Below are 15,419 nucleotides of genomic sequence, written 5' to 3'. Positions count from 1 at the left end.
GGTGCAAGTGGGACAGGCAACCGGCGGCAAGGCAAGGCGAAAGCATTGACGAGGTCATGGCCGGCAAGAAAAAAAAAAGTTGAAAGAAAGCCGAGTGGAGATGGCCCAGCCCGGTCCAAAGTGTCCAAAAGTGACTTGGAGCACCCTGGAGGTACCGGTACCCGTGGGTCTTGCTCCACTTCCCGCAGTAACAGCTCCTATCGATAAGGCCGGAGAGAGCACGTAAGCGGCATGTGAGGTCTTGGCTCGGCTGAAGTTCCAGGTTCCTGCCTTGTTTTCCCCCGAACCTGGAGCCCCGGATTTACACATGCCCGTCGCAATTCGTTCTTCCGGGACAGACAGAACTCAACTCAGGAAGGCCACTCGATGATTGAGCCCATATCCAAACCCCACGGGCACTTTCTAAAACCCGCGCCGCCATCTGGACTCAGGCAAGACTAGGATGATTTGAGTTGCCAAGTCAGATATTGCTTCTCGCCAATGCAGGAACAGCACTCCGTAGTTGCAATACATTTCACATCAACACTCAATATCTAGCCCCGGTCTTCAAGCCGCTGGCTTCTTCTCCGTATCCCGGCGCCCCTGCTTCCTCTCTTCTTCCACATCCCCAAGATCCTCCTCCCCATCCGGTCCGCTGACCTTAACACCCTCCATCGAATCCCCATCCCCCTCCCCCTTCTTCTTCTCAACCATCACCTTACAAACCCCCTTCCCCTTCCCACCCTCCTTCATCCTCAGACCCTCATCATCATCATCACCATCAACAACCACCAACCCCAACTCCTCCCCCGCATCCGGATCCGCCCGATTCCCCCCTCTCCAATCCGCCGCCGTAGCCTGGGGCACCGGTCCCTCCTTGCCTGGTTCCCGAATCTCCTCCCCCTGTTCCTTCTCGTCCTCCACGAACCGCCAAACCACCGCCATCCGATCCAGCGCTCTCGCCCCTCGCTGTTCCGTGCCCTTGATCCCGTCCATCTTGTCCCACGCAATCTCAAACACCCCGCTCTCGTCGGCGCGGCCGTTTTGTTCTGGTCCGTTGCCCTCAAAGTAGGCGTTGAACCAGACGTGCGCGACCGCGGTGACCAGCGCGAGACCCAGTTTCTTCCCGGGCGCCCGGGAACGGCGTTCGGCGGCGATGTTGATGTCGCTTGTGGGCAGGCGGATGGGCGCGGCAGGTTTGAAGATGACGGCTTGTCCGCCCGGTTCGGGGTCGCTGTTGCTGCTGCTGCTGCTGTTGCTGGCGGCGAGGGTGGTGGCGGATTGGGAGCGCGGGGAGGATTTGCTGGCGAGGGATGCCGTGGTGGTAGTAATAGTAGTGGTTGAGGAGGTTTGGGAGCTAGTGCTGCTGTTGTTCTTGGAATTGCCGGCGAGCTTGATCAGGTTCGGCGCGGACCCTGCCTCGCGTTTTGATAACTTGCGTATCAAGCTGGATGCCTTCGAGGTGGCAGATTTCTTGGCTTGATGGTGATTGAGCTCGTCAGACCGTGGCGCGTCACTCTCTGATTCCCCAGTCCCCTCCTCCGTCGTTGTCGACTTCCCCCCATACCCAACCATATCCTGCACCATATCCAACACACCCCCTCCCCCTGGCGCGCCCGCCTCCACCACAATCCTTTCCTCCTTCCCAAACGTATGAAACACCTCGATCCTCCTGCCCTCCTCCACAAACCCCTCCACACTGACCTTCACCCCATTCCTCAACCCCCAAACATGCACCTCCAGCACCTCCACCGGCCGGTCCACGTACGCCGGCTTCCCCGCGCGCGCCCAGCGCTCAACGTACCCAATCCACCGCCGCTGGCTGGGGATGGACACTCCCGCGCCGAAGCCGGGCCTCATCCTGCGCTCCGTAAACCTCGCCATCGCATCCTCCGCGCCCCACCCGCACTCAGCAATAAGATAGCTGCACGCCATCGTCCCCGAGCGTCCTTTACCCGCTTTGCAGTGCACCACCACCACTCTGTCCTTCTTCTCCTCCTTCCCGCTCCCCTTTCCCTCACCACCACCACTTTCCTCATTTCCATTCTTCTCCGTCTTCCGAACCTCATCCTCTCCTTCCCAAAGCGACCCACCCTCAAGCCACTTCCTCATGCCGCCCACAATCCCGGGGACCAGCCGGAACGGCGGCGGGTGGTGGTCGGGGAACGGGTAGTGCCTAATCCTGCCATGGACGGCCTCGTCCGGGTAGCCCGTGCCTTCGGCACGGAACTCCCATATCGCCCAGCCGTCGCCGTGACGGGCGTCGAGGTAGGCGACGAGCTGGTCGAGGGGGTTGCGGTAGGCGCGTTGCGGGTAGGTTTGGGAGGGGCCGGAGCTGTTGTGGTTGTGTCAGAGTTTGATATCAGTACCTTTAGGGAGTTTTTAAGTTGGAAAGTAGGGGAAAGTTTCCAAGATGGAGGGGGAGTGGTTGTGGGACGGACGGGAATGAATTTGCCATGCCCAGATGAGGATGAGGTTGCGGATGAGAGAGGGAGAGAAAGAAAAACAAGGGACATACGTGGCAATGATATTCTCCGTGACATAACACAAATCCAGGCCCGTTTCTGCATGCTTGACCCTCGGCCCGGCGACAATTTGGCGGAGGAGCGAGGCCATCTTTGTCCAGTCCGAACTCGCGAGGCCGGTTGGAAGTTTTGAGTCGTAGTATGCCGAAGTTCACTCAAAGACAGCGATGATCAGTCGAGTCGAGTGACTGATCAATGGATCAACGATCAACCTAACCAAGGAGAGAAAAACAAATTAAACCCGTCAATCGAACAACATAAAGAAAATCAAGAAGGTGCCGCCAGCGGCCGCCGGTATGTCTTTAATCCTCCGCGGAGGCGCTTTATTATGCCTTGTTATCGGCCTTATGGTGATGATCACTTCTACCTTAGACTTCCCAGAAGGCAGACAGACCATCAAGGTTGTTGTTGAGACGTCGTGCAACCGTGGGCTGCCTTGCGGAAACCTGACCAGCCGACGTCATCCCTTTGGGCGTGTGAGTGGGGCCAAAGCTTGGCGACAATTGAGGCTCTCCAGTCCCTCAAGTCCATCTCATAAATAGAGGCATACTACTACTACCCACGAAGTAGACGCAACAGATAGTGTATGCAAGGCATCAATGAGTCAACAGCGGTGAAGACCCCAAAACAAAAATAGCAACAGTTAATGAAAGCAGCAGCCATTCAGAAATCCCAAATTCCATTGGATACTAACACACATGTCCCTGAACTACGCGTCCCGCTATGTTTTCCACGACGCCTCTCCAAGATTGCAGAGGGGCTTTCTTGCTGGTAGACGAATGGCCCAGGATTGGATTGTCACCATCGCCCTCCTGCTTCCGAAAGCTCCAGATCCGGTCCCCCTATCCCCCTCGTCCACGTGTGCCATATGTGGCAGTCGCTGGCCCAATGACACTAGATCCCAAATACCCTCCCATTCCAGTTCGACCTGCTTGTACCGGCCAGTGACCAAAGTGTTTTCGACGTCCCACTATTCAAGGCTAGAAGCGCAAGACCGATCTGGTTCCACAAAGCCATCCATCCTTTTTGGTTGTTCCGCCAACGTCCACTTAGTTGGTCTTCTTTGGAGGAGCTGAAGCACCGCCGGTGAAGTTCCGGGGATTGGTGGCAACGTAGAACTGGCGGGCAAAGTTCTTCACGCCGTCCCAGACCTGGCGAGCAGCCGGAGGTGTGCCCTGGGCACCGATCAGGTTGTCGATGCGGGCCTCGAGCTGGGCAAACGCCTCCTGGACGTGGCTGCTCTGGTCCAGACGGAGGCGAAGGAAGGTCGAGTAGATCGCCAGCAGGATCCAGGAGCGGCTCCGCCACAGAAGCGCGGCAAAGACAATCCGGAAGAAAAGACCAACCTCGAGGCTGGCAACCACCGACATCGACGAGTCGTAATAGCGCTTGACGAAGTTGCCGATGGTGATTGAGATCGGGTGCTGCGTGTATTGCTGCTTGCCGTTGGGCGAAGCACCAGAACCCGGAGCGATGGGCTGAGGAGGAGCGATGGTTGGGATCAGGGTGGCGCGAACGTAGCTGGCGACGTGGAACACGGAGTAAATCGCGTACGGGAGGAGAGCGAGCGGGTACTGGGGGACAAAGAACCAGACGAATGCCATCACTGTAACAAAGATTAGAACCCTCTCCCAATCTCAGGATCCAGAAAGTAACGTACCAAGGTACTGGACGTTCTCATCCTCGACGATGGGCTTCTCGAAGCCCTGGGACCTCTGCCGAGCGCGCATGGTCTTGTAGACGACGATGCCATAGGTCCATGCGGCTGCCACGAAAGCGAATCGGTAGCAAAACTCGGCGAAGCCGCCAGACGCGTTGAAGCGGATGTATGAGAGCGCGTAGCGGAAGACGCAGAAGAGAAGAATAGCATGTCTAGGTATCTTCAAGTTAGTAATCAGATCGAGTCATTCGGTCGGGTGGTGTGGGATCAGGTGGTTATTGCGGGGCTGCCGGCGAGATATCGCATAGACAAGGCAGCGAGAACGCATGACCGGGGAACATACCCAGAGAACCAAGCAACTGGAAACAAAGAGAGTCAGCCACAAAGTCTCAGATATCCATCGCTTAGCTGCGAATTGTGGTTCAGGAATGGAAACATACACTGCAGAGTCTTGACGACCCGCGTGAGCCTCTCGGCGAGAGGCAGGTCGGCAGGCGGCGGAGGAGGCATTTTGACAGCTAGCGATCAGGGAAAAATCAAGCTCTCGCGGTCAGAGAAGGGGAGTCGGTCTGTCAGGAGATTCTTGCTGGTGGGTGGTATGTCGCACAAGAAGCTGCGAGGTGGTGTGCGGTGGAAACAGCAGATCTTGAGTGTTTGCTGCTCGATCGTGCTAACAAGCTCAGAGGACTGAGCGAAACGCCGAGAGAGAGGCGGAAGTAGTTTAAGGTGTTGGTTTGTGACGGAGGAGGGGTGAGGAGGAGGAGTATTCGGGATTCGAAGGTGGCGACGACGAGGTTGCTTTATCGTCGGGATTTGTGCGGAACTGGGCTGCGCACTAGATTAAGGTTTATTAAGGTTGAGGTTTAGGTTCCCAACGACGTTGTCTCGTCGTAAAGATCGCCAACCCTCAAAGAAACGTGCTTGTTTTCGTCCGATGTAAGCACCTAGTTCCGGAGATGTATTGAATAAAGTTGAGGCTGAGGTGACGTGGAAGGAAGGGATTCAAGTTCCAGTTCCAGTTGAGGTGGTGGGCAGTTTGAACAAGTTTCCTTGGTCTGGCTTTCTCGCGGCCCTTGTCCAACGTCATCTGCCCAGCGGGGAGCTCCAAGCTGGGTGGCCCACTTTTATGTCTTGGCATGGACAACACAGCGGGTCTTCTATCACAGCTCTTTCACATGCACAATCGTCACATCTTTCTCCTAGTTTGTGAAAATTTATGTTAAACAAGACACATATTAACATGTTATTGGAGTAAGGAACCGGGGAACCAGGAAGATATCGATTAATTTTGTACGCATTAAATCTGTTGGATTCATGCTAGAACCCGGTTGCTGCCTCCCTCTCAGCCGCGTCTCATCCCTTGACAACCAACCCCTCCAGCAGCAAACTGGACGATATCCTGGCCATGTTCAGCGGCCGCTGCCTCAGCCCCGCGCTTAACCCATCCCACTCAAAACGCTGATCCATCAAACAAACAAAACCGAACTAAATCTCTCGCCGACCTCGTCTCTTTTACCCCGGCCGGCGATCTTGGAACCTCACACCCACCCCTGACTCGACGGAAAAGGCCATCCCACATCCTCTCGCAGAGGAGCCGATGAATACCTCCTCGGTGTCGCCTGGAGCGGCCTCCCCAGAATGCTCGCATACATTTCCTCCGTGGTATCAGTGAAGACAGACGGCGATCTGGATTCGCTCGGGGTCGAAGGAATCGGGGGAAGCGGACGGTCGAATACGATCCCCTAGCGGCGTCGATCTCCCGCGCGAGTCGCCCCTCCGCGTGCCGTGGTTGGGGGCGTCAAGGGTTGGATTGACTTCGCTGGCGGCGTGGAAGCCAGAGGAGCACGAGTACCAAAACCTTCTGGCGCTCGATTCATGGCTGGCCGCTCCTCCTTGACAGCTGCTTCGGTTGGTCGCCGATCTCGACATCGTCTGAGGATCTTGTGGCGGTGGGTAATGAGCAACAGACCGAAGATGGTGAATAGGCAAGTGCCTGTGGCCGTGGCGATGATGGACGAGATCAAGACAGAGACTGGCACCAGTTGAGTGTCAAGGCCGGAGGATGTGGAGTTCTGCTGTTGCTGTTGCTGCGTGGGGGATTAGGACCAATCCAGCTTTCAGGTCGAGACTGGAGGAATGCGTACTGGAGCTGTGGCCATGATAATGACTGGACGACAGGACCCTGAGAGACTTCACAAGTGTGCAAGTCTCTGCGGTCCATGGGAGTACTGACACATTCTAGATCAGCGTCGAGCTGAAACAACAGCATGTGGGATGAAGGTCGGGCTCAAGAATACACGCCGGACTGGCAACGAGTGAAAAGGCGCCGAGTTGTACAAGTGCTTCACGTTTGCCAGAACACTCATCCTGCAAGGAATGGAAACCACACAACTGAAAGACGAAAGACCGAGAAACCGCAACTCCCCTTCCTGGTTTAACTGAGCCTTTTCTGGCTACACCTGAATTAATATGTCTTGGGAAGTTGCGAGTTGGTCCCATCCCAGCCCAACACCGCCAGCTTCATAGTTGAGCTTGGACTATAGTCTTGTTAGACAGGCAATATGAGGGCCTTTCCTACAAAGTTCCCGCAATAATATATATCAGACTTGAATAGGTTTAAGGTGTAGTGGTGCAGTTACCATGAAGCTGGTCTGGGACCCAGAGGAGCAAGAACTGCCACCTGGCGATTACCGTCTACCAGCTGCCCCCACCTGCCACATCCCACCTCAACCAACCCCACCATCCGTCAAGGTGCCTGCCCCACCCAGCATTTCCATGCCTCAGATCAACCTTTGTCTTCTGTTTCAACCCGCAAATCACCAAGACCCAACTCACAGCACTGTTAGCGCCGATCAACTGTTGATCAAGCTCGGAAAAAAAGCCCTGACCAACCCCGAGTTTCGTTTTACAACTTTCCCCCAACCAACCACCATGGCAACCATTGGGACCCTGGAGCGGGTCACGGCGGCCACCCTCTCCAAGATCCTGCTCGCCGCCCAAGAAACACCCGCTGCCGCGCCCAACATCGCCATCATCGATGTCCGCGATGACGGTACGTACGAACCACTCCCAAACAAAACCGCTCCAGAACTCCAGAGACTTTTTTTTTCTTTTTCTAAAAGAAATCCTAACAAACCCTGCTAGACTACATTGGCGGCCACATCAAGGGCTCGCGCAACGTCCCCTCGCGCACCCTGGATTACATGCTCCCCACCCTCGTCCGCCAGCTCGAGGACAAGGACACGGTCGTCTTCCACTGCGCGCTGTCGCAGCAGCGCGGGCCGAGCGCCGCGTTGCGGTACATCCGCGAGCGCGAGCGGTTGTTGGGGAGCAAGCAGGCGGAAGAGCAGACGGGAGAGAGTACCAGGACGGATGGTGAGTCTGGGTCATCATCAACTTCATCGTCATCATCTTCTTCTTCGCAGTCAAAGGTGAAGGAGCAGAAGGTCTGGGTGCTCGATCGCGGGTTTGTCGGGTGGCAGGAGCAGTATGGGACGGATGAGCGGTTGACGGAGGGGTATCGGAAGGAGTTGTGGGAGGATGGGTATTGGGGTTAGTTTGGGGTGAGAGAGGGGTAGTATGGTGTTGGCAGTTTTTATAAGATGGAGTTGAGGCTCGGTGATTGAAGTAATCTTTTGAGCTAGTATTTGATGATCTCAGCGGGACGGCTCTGGAGTTGGGTGAGTTGAGGGACTGGACTGGTCTAGTTATCGCGGTTCTGGGACTCAGGGTGCAGGTTACGAGGTTCATCTGATAGACTGGAGTTGCAAAGGGAATAGAGCTTGATAAGTGTTCGTAAACTCTCCATTTCATCAAAATAAAACAAGCCACCACGCCGCCATTAAAACCATCTCGGTATCAGTATATCCTCCCAACCAGCGCATCCTTGCAAAGCCCGCCCACTCCTCTATTCAACACCATCTTCACGAGCCATCCTCATCCTACCCTCCTAAACCTCATCCTATCCCATCCAACCGCCCTTTCAACCTCACACCCTCCCTCCCGCATACCCACTCCACCCCTGTCCCCCTCCCATCCCCGGCATCGTCCCCATCCCAACCATCCTCGCCGCGTTCGCCCTCAGCCCCTCCACGTCCGTCTTCACAACCTTAATCTCCACGTTCCGCCCGCCGACCTTGCGCATCCGCTGCCGCCGACTCTGCCGTTCCCCATACCCGCCGCCGCCGACTCCCCATTTCTTAGGAGAGAGTTTCGCCAACAGGTCCGGTCGGTTCCGTTTCAGCATGATGTACGCGACCATGAGCAGGGCGGTGAAGACGCCGAGGGAGATGGGGAGGGCGATGGCGAGGGGGTTGAGGGGACCTTGGCTCGTTGGCGGAGCTGTCCCTGTGGTTGTTGAAGATTGGGTTTCTGATGAGGGTTGTTGTTGTCCCTGCCCTTGTTGTGGAGTGTTCCCGTTCCCGTTCAACAGCGGTGTCTGATCCGCCGCGTTACTCGCTCCCGGACCCGCGTCCGCTGCACGAATAATCTCGACGCTCGGGCCGGGGAAGCGGTGGGCGCCGTTGCCGATGCGGACGAACGAGCCGTTGGTGGAGGTGGTGGGGTTGGGCGCGGCGATGGAGAGGAGCGCGGTGGCGGACGTGCTGTTGCCCGGGATGTAGGCGTCGAGGATGGGCCAGCGGAAGGCGCCGGCGGAGGGGTCGAGGGCGGTGGAGGTGAAGCCGGCGAGCTGCGGCGGGGAGGGTTGCGAGGAGGGCAGGTAGAAGTCGGCTTGGATGAAGATCTCGTCGGCGGGTTGTGGAGAGGAGGGGGAGAAGAACAAGGGGTTCCAGGTTACTTGTGGGTGTTAGTAGAGGAGAATGGGTTGGGGATGATGCTCTGCGGAAATGGCCTTACTCTCGAGGGTGTCTCCTGTCTGCACCCGAGTTCCGCTCTGCGGGGAGCAGAAAGGGGTGGTTGAGTCGTTGTCACACATGGGTACCTTGAAGTCGAGGTCTGGTGATAAATTCAAGAATGTAATGAAGTTCTTGACTCGAAGAAATAGCGAATGCCTTCCAAGCTGATTCTGATATTATTTGTTTTGATTTTCATCCAGGGAAATCAGTGGACCTCGACAAACACCGTCTCTTCCATGGACCATCCATCATGATATACCACTCCCCTCTTCACGCTCCCAACCTGCTGGCGGCCTCATCACACATTCATGTGTAAGATGCTGAGAATGGAAAGTCAAGTGTATGAGCGACCAACGCGCGTCATGCGTTTCATCGGCACATCCTATGCCATGCTGTCATCCAAGGTCACGGACCCTCCTCCGCACATGTGGTGAAACTGGACTTGGCGATCCGGCACTTTGACCCCCCTGAACTGCCCTGCAGGGGCTGCAACGACGTCACACGTGATGGCGATGAGCAAAATCTCTAAGAGACTAGTTGGTATTTCTCCTCTCTTTACGGACGATAGGTACCTTCGAGTCCCCGGATTCTCGCACCCTTGTTGTCGATCAGTTGTTTGTGCAATGCCTACACAGTAAGCGCCGCGGTCGGAGAAATGGGGGGTATTGTGTTTGCCATATTCGACGATAATGCCGAAGGTCTGTGCATGCTTTGTTGAAACTGACCTACTGTAGTATTGTGGTCGAGGATACAATGTCCAAATTTGGTAGTCTCCGAGTACCTACCTCGGTGATGAAGCAGTGCATAGGAGTCCAGTCTGCCGACAAGGTCAAGTCGGTCTCACAACATCAACTATTATGGTCTGCAACCTTGTCGATATATAAATGGCGTGCTTGATGAAGACTGACTTCTGGACTCAATACTCTGTATGTTGAAACGTTTTGGTTTAGACATTAAGATGTTGCGGTTGATGTCAATGCGTAACAGAGATGCAGGCGGAACGATAGATATTGTGGAGTATGCCAAGCTCAACGGCGAAGTCATGGATGACCCGAGGCTGCGGAATGCTCTGGTGACAGCAATGACAGGATTCCCAGAGAATGGATGTGGTTGGACTATCGCCAGGGCCACTCCAGAGTGTGATGAATGGAAATCGGAAAAACTTCAAACCCGTCCAAGTGCAAGTTCCCAAGGGCGCGCTCATCAGCGAGGAAGTGAGGAGTCTGGCGCGACGGTAGGTTGCCCCACCTCAGCCTTGTGGATCCGAGGTCGGCGCCCAGCGGGAGCGGCCCGGGGTCAAGGAGGAGCCGGGGCCGAAGCCCGAGAAACCCCACATTCCTAATCGGGGAATTCTGGGGCTATGTGCCCAGGACCAGATGAACGAACCAGATCTGCTGGAGTCAGGTAAGCGCTCACCAATCTTACCTTACTTTCAGCCTTGCGGTCTGCTGGTGTGTCGTGCATGGGCGGGGATTGCCGGCGCAATCCATCCCTCCGCCTCCGATACTATCAGGTCTCTTTGGATGCTGTCTGCCCCAGACCCCACATTCCTGCTGGAAGCGGTGGGAAAGCTAGGGAAGCACAGAGATTGTGCTGCCCCCACAATCCTGCCAGCCCAGAGCCAGACGAGGGGCATCGCGCCGTATGTGTGGTTTGGGGCAGAGGGGGTAGCAGTGATGATTCTGGGTTGTTCTGAGCTGTTGGGGTTGCCTGGAGTTAATCCCGTCGGGTGTCTCTCGGAGAAAGTAACTTTAATGGTGTGTGGAGCACCAGATTGAAGATGCGACACACGTTCCTAGCAGTGAGGCACATGGATTGCCGGTGTTCGTGACGTCATGGGGATTAAGTGATGGTTTGGCTCATAAGCTTGAATGAGGTCATCAAGAAGGCTCCGGGACCAGACCCTCAATGCCCACAAGCTCGGAGCCGAATCGGCGCAAGGGACGTCATCCCAGACTGCGCATTGTATCGACGATTAACTTTTCATGAAAGTGCAGTTGAGGAAGCACCCCACGATTCCAGTCTGCGCCTTGCGTCAGGTTGCGCCTTGCGTCGGCAAACAGTTCCGAACCATTGGCTTCAATGGCTTCAACCTCCACACAGCCACAGCCAACCGCGACCTTGACGTCAACGACAACACGCTAAACCCTCCAACACCACCACGAGGACGGATTCAATCCCAGATCATGCCATGAGAATGAGACCTAGTACTGCTACTTCCAGCTTCTGTTTAATTGAGATTCTACTTGTTTCTATTTGCTTCGATGTGACTCGCCTTGAATCTGTGGAAAAGTGCACATTGTGGGGCCCTTCAACCTCCCAAGTGTCTAGGCCGCCGAACATCGCAAGCGAAAGCCACAGGACGACGTGTTAAGGCCACGCTGTATACCCCATGCACACCGCGCAAAATAAACTCTAGACACAAGGAAATCTATCCAATGAATTCCACCACCTTCACCGTTTTCCATGAGTGTCTGTTGATGTCTGCCCGCAATGCCATCACGCATCCTCTGTATGCCCCCCGCGCCGTCCAATGAGCGGTGCTCAGAAGGAGACCTTCGGGGTACTTGGCCATCCGCACATTTACTGCTATCAATGGAGTAACTCCAAGTACACCTGGGCTGTGAGTCAACATCCTCAGGCCAACATAAATCCAAGGCTGTTGCGTCCATGAAGAGTTCCAGAGCTGGTCATAGCTTTACTCTTTCCCCGGTCTCTACCACTTGTCGTTTCCCTTCGGTACTTTTGCGCCGGCTATGTGTGACCAGTCCGCCTCAAGCTGCGCTGGACAGGCTCACACAACCGGCGCTGTCATTCATTAACCCATCAACTAGCCTGCGGCTACAAGCCATCACTTCTCCCGATCTCTACTTCGATTTATACACTTATACCTTGCGTATAATCTTGCAGTTACCATACGCTCTCTTTTGTCTCGCTTACTCTCTATTCGGCATTGTCACATACACCTACGACGACAAACCCATGTCTACATTCCAGCGATGCCGACGTTTTCTTCTCTTGGGACTTTATAATACTTCGTTCTCTTACAGCATGCTCTTTAGTCTATTGCAGCTGTAGGTGTGCCTGAGGCTTATGGTCGTGGGTTCCGTCCTTATGGCAATCCAAACTGACCCTTTTTCCCAGCCAACAATGTCGGCGTCTACGTGAGACCGTAGCGAGGTTTTCGCGGATAGAGATTGTGACGGATTCACGACTAAGGCAACACTGAGAACAATGTCGGTCTTTGATGTCCGCCAATTCCCAACATCCTTGGGCGACTGACACAGCGACGGATACAAACTCGCGCAACCTCATTCTTCCTAATCAGACCTTACAATAACACAAGTCAACGAGAAGCCCTCAACGACAGCTTCCATTAGCACGACCCTTGACTCAAGATGGTCGGTTCTTACGGCCTCCGCGTCTACAAGATGGGGGGAGAGGGGGATCACCAAGCATATTTCCCACCTGGATCTGACCCTGGATATGCTGATGGCTACACCGTCCAGCGGACATTTGAGCCTCACTTGCAGGGGAACACCATGACTGCCCCTGGCTTCAGTTATCATTTCACGAATACAAACTTTACGCCGAACCTACCGACCAGCCCGTCATGGTACCAGGACCAGGTCACAGCAGCGGAAGGCTCTTTCCAGGCCACGACGAACAACAGCACACTAAGCATGCACTCACCTCCCACCTCAAGCCTCACCCCTATTTCAGCGTTTGCTGAGCTAGCCACGCAAAGCCCAGGACCGTACAGCGAGACGACTGCAAATTACCAGGTGCAGCAGCCAACGGCAACTTGGAATGCATCTGGCATGCACTACGATCTCCAAGGCCTAGCTTCGCCGCAACTCCCGGGCAACTTGCCTTACCAGAACATGAACTTCGAAAATGACATTCAATTCGCGCTGCAGCCTTCCGAGGAGGTTGATCACTTTACACAGCCTATGAACACTGGCCAGGTCGCCGGATTTGTTACCAACACTCTAAACACCAATACACACGCACCCAATCTTCCGCTCCCTCCTCCGTCGGAGCCGAACGCCAACCCCTCCACCCCAGAAGAGGCTTTTCAGGAGGAAGGCCGGTCATCGCGCATTCCCGCGTAGGTCATTTCGTTCAAATCCATGAATCAATCCCATAAGCAACCCCCCCCACCAACCCGTTGTGCCCTGCTGATGCAAACCGGCACTGCAAACGCAGACGTGAGCAGCGCAAGAAAGAGCCGCCGATCCCTTGCCCAAATTGTGGGAAGAAGTTCCCATACAAGAGCGAAATGGAGCGACACCGACGTTCCGTCCACGAAAAGGGGCGGGACTACGTGTGTGACATTTGCGAAAAGTCATACACGCGAGACGATCACTTGCGTCGCCACCAGACGCAGAAGCATGGTCGGCCGCCGAGGGACAGACATGCCCCGCGGCGGCGGAAACGGTGAATGGGTCGAGGGAGGAGGGGATAAGAGAAGGGTTAAGGTGAAGAAGAGTTGGTGTAAACACACGATCCTTACCTGCTGATTTCCTATGTTAGTTGCGGTTCATGAATTATGTCGGGTCATGGGGGTTTGCTTTACGTTGAGCTGGCTCAAGCTCAGATAATACGGCGTTTCCGGAGTTTTGGATGTCTACCGAGATGAATATCATGACTTTTTCACAGGTTTCTTTTGTCAGACACATGTCCCTTTCAAGTAGCACCACCTGAAGGTTCAAGTGTTGGTGTCACATAACAGGCCGCGTACGGCTCGGCGTGCCCCTCGGTAGGTGGCCGGAACTCCGACAGGACATGGGACCCACTTCTCCGATGCCGAGTGCCCGGACCCGGTCCGTCTCTCGGCTGGATCGATCCCGTCCCGGGTCCGGGTCACACAGAAGTGGATCTCAGTGGATCTCAGCCTCATTTCAGCCGCGCCAGGCGCCAAGCATGTTACGTTACTTTGTGCTGTGTGGAGCGGAATCTCCAATTGGCAACCCCGCCACCCTCCATCATCTACGGAGTATCTGCCGCCAAAACACCCAGGAACCAGAAACAACCAGCGACGCACCACCGAATATCGACTGGCCTCAAAAGCTCCTATGGCCAGCCGACCGAATACCCAATCGAACATGACGAGGTGACATTTTCCAGCCAGATATTTTACTCCGTACTTTCCGCGCCAACTCCATCCATCTATCCGCCTATCCAACACCATACACTATCCCCAGAACAACAATGGCGCTCCCCCTCCCTCCCGGCCTCACCCACGCCGAAACCTCCTTCCTCGCCGAGATGGAACTCGTCACCGTCGTCCCGCGGCAACGACTCGACAGCATCGACTTACTCGGCGTACGTTGGTTCCCAATTCCCTTCATCAACCACCCCCACCACCACCCAAACCCACTCTCACACCAACCGGAATTCATAAACTAAAACTAACAACAAGTCCAAAAAACAGGGCAAAACACCACCCCTTCGCCCCCCCACCGCGCCGACCTCCCCCTCTGGCTCGCCTTACTCCTCAAAAAACAGCGCCGAGCCAACATCCTCCCACCAGCCTGGCTGCACCCGGCGTCGCTCTCCGAAATCATCCACGCCGAAACAAAACTCAACCCGCAGGCCTTCTCGGACCCGCCGCCGCTGCCGTCAAGGGCGGATCGCAACCGGCCCGGGGTGGCGCGGCGTCAGGGAGGAGCGGGAGAGGCAGAGGAGGAGGATTTGGTCTTGTCCCCGCCGTTCCGCGCGTCCTGCACCGCCGACGCCCCCGCGGGTTACTTGCCGTACCACTGGCTTGAGGTAGCCGAAGCGTTGCTGGCGCATGCGGGGGATGATGTGGCTGCTGCTATTGGCAGCGCCGGGTCATCGTCCGCAACATCAACATCCACAGCGTCGGTGCTCGGGGAAGTGCGGGGATTGCTACGAGACTTAGTGGAAGTCCGCGCGGCGAAACTGCGCAGCAGCACGCCGGCGCTGGGGTCGTTTAGCGGCGGCGTGATGAGTTTGCGTGGCGTGGGCGCGATGGAGCTGGCGGAGAGTAGGGGGTTTATTTTGGGGGTGGTGGATGGGGTGAGGAAGTTGGGTGCCAGCGTGGAGGCGGCGAGGAGGGAGGCGGAGGAGGAGGGGATGGAAGAAGAGGAGGGGGTCGGGGAGGAGGATGAGGAGATGGAGTTTAGTTAGTTGGATCATTAAGGTGGTTATAAAAGGGGCAAGAAAAGATATCCTGGGGTATTTCTTTCGGGTTGGACTGGTTTGGTTTGGGATGTTCACTTGCTTGCCGTTTGCTTGCTTCACGGGATCATGTAGAGGCGTGGGGAAAACAAGTAATGAGATTATCATTGTACACAAAGTTCCAGAGGTATTTGAACGTTGGCCCGACCTGACCTGATACCCGACCTAGCCAAAGAAAACGCCGCCGTCTAT

At 55.6% G+C, this 15,419-nt stretch overlaps 8 protein-coding genes across 8 annotated transcripts; 4 read left to right on the top strand and 4 right to left on the bottom strand.

Moving 5' to 3' along the window:
* Nucleotides 1–546: 546 nt before the first annotated feature.
* VTJ04DRAFT_5090 (uncharacterized protein) lies at nucleotides 547–2,595 on the bottom strand (the record flags this gene model as incomplete). The annotated part of the gene is made up of 2 exons (XM_069363168.1): nucleotides 547–2,314; nucleotides 2,498–2,595. 2 exons carry the CDS (start codon nucleotides 2,593–2,595, stop codon nucleotides 547–549), a joined length of 1,866 nt encoding a protein of 621 aa, XP_069220041.1.
* A 632-nt stretch (nucleotides 2,596–3,227) lies between these two features.
* Nucleotides 3,228–3,452, top strand: VTJ04DRAFT_5089 (uncharacterized protein; the record flags this gene model as incomplete). The annotated part of the gene is made up of 1 exon (XM_069363166.1): nucleotides 3,228–3,452. One exon carries the CDS (start codon nucleotides 3,228–3,230, stop codon nucleotides 3,450–3,452), a length of 225 nt encoding a protein of 74 aa, XP_069220040.1.
* Nucleotides 3,453–3,553: 101 nt separating this feature from the next.
* VTJ04DRAFT_5088 (uncharacterized protein) lies at nucleotides 3,554–4,674 on the bottom strand (the record flags this gene model as incomplete). Its single annotated transcript, XM_069363165.1, has 4 exons — nucleotides 3,554–4,110; nucleotides 4,165–4,376; nucleotides 4,508–4,523; nucleotides 4,605–4,674. 4 exons carry the CDS (start codon nucleotides 4,672–4,674, stop codon nucleotides 3,554–3,556), a joined length of 855 nt encoding a protein of 284 aa, XP_069220039.1.
* Nucleotides 4,675–4,736: 62 nt separating this feature from the next.
* On the bottom strand, nucleotides 4,737–6,323 carry VTJ04DRAFT_5087 (uncharacterized protein; the record flags this gene model as incomplete). The annotated part of the gene is made up of 3 exons (XM_069363164.1): nucleotides 4,737–4,962; nucleotides 5,980–6,251; nucleotides 6,309–6,323. 3 exons carry the CDS (start codon nucleotides 6,321–6,323, stop codon nucleotides 4,737–4,739), a joined length of 513 nt encoding a protein of 170 aa, XP_069220038.1.
* A 772-nt stretch (nucleotides 6,324–7,095) lies between these two features.
* On the top strand, nucleotides 7,096–7,721 carry VTJ04DRAFT_5086 (uncharacterized protein; the record flags this gene model as incomplete). Its single annotated transcript, XM_069363163.1, has 2 exons — nucleotides 7,096–7,216; nucleotides 7,309–7,721. 2 exons carry the CDS (start codon nucleotides 7,096–7,098, stop codon nucleotides 7,719–7,721), a joined length of 534 nt encoding a protein of 177 aa, XP_069220037.1.
* Nucleotides 7,722–8,152: 431 nt separating this feature from the next.
* Nucleotides 8,153–9,100, bottom strand: VTJ04DRAFT_5085 (uncharacterized protein; the record flags this gene model as incomplete). The annotated part of the gene is made up of 2 exons (XM_069363162.1): nucleotides 8,153–8,961; nucleotides 9,022–9,100. 2 exons carry the CDS (start codon nucleotides 9,098–9,100, stop codon nucleotides 8,153–8,155), a joined length of 888 nt encoding a protein of 295 aa, XP_069220036.1.
* Nucleotides 9,101–12,418: 3,318 nt separating this feature from the next.
* VTJ04DRAFT_5084 (uncharacterized protein) lies at nucleotides 12,419–13,464 on the top strand (the record flags this gene model as incomplete). Its single annotated transcript, XM_069363161.1, has 2 exons — nucleotides 12,419–13,131; nucleotides 13,230–13,464. 2 exons carry the CDS (start codon nucleotides 12,419–12,421, stop codon nucleotides 13,462–13,464), a joined length of 948 nt encoding a protein of 315 aa, XP_069220035.1.
* A 344-nt stretch (nucleotides 13,465–13,808) lies between these two features.
* VTJ04DRAFT_5083 (uncharacterized protein) lies at nucleotides 13,809–15,176 on the top strand (the record flags this gene model as incomplete). Its single annotated transcript, XM_069363160.1, has 3 exons — nucleotides 13,809–13,846; nucleotides 14,155–14,348; nucleotides 14,458–15,176. 3 exons carry the CDS (start codon nucleotides 13,809–13,811, stop codon nucleotides 15,174–15,176), a joined length of 951 nt encoding a protein of 316 aa, XP_069220034.1.
* Nucleotides 15,177–15,419: the final 243 nt, after the last annotated feature.

This window comes from Mycothermus thermophilus (assembly GCF_041956435.1).
Source record: "Mycothermus thermophilus strain CBS 625.91 unplaced genomic scaffold VTJ04scaffold_3, whole genome shotgun sequence".
In the NCBI taxonomy this organism is placed as follows: Eukaryota; Fungi; Ascomycota; class Sordariomycetes; order Sordariales; family Chaetomiaceae; genus Mycothermus; species Mycothermus thermophilus.
Note: the sequence above shows the minus strand (reverse complement) of the source record. Positions and strands in the feature narration are given on the sequence as shown.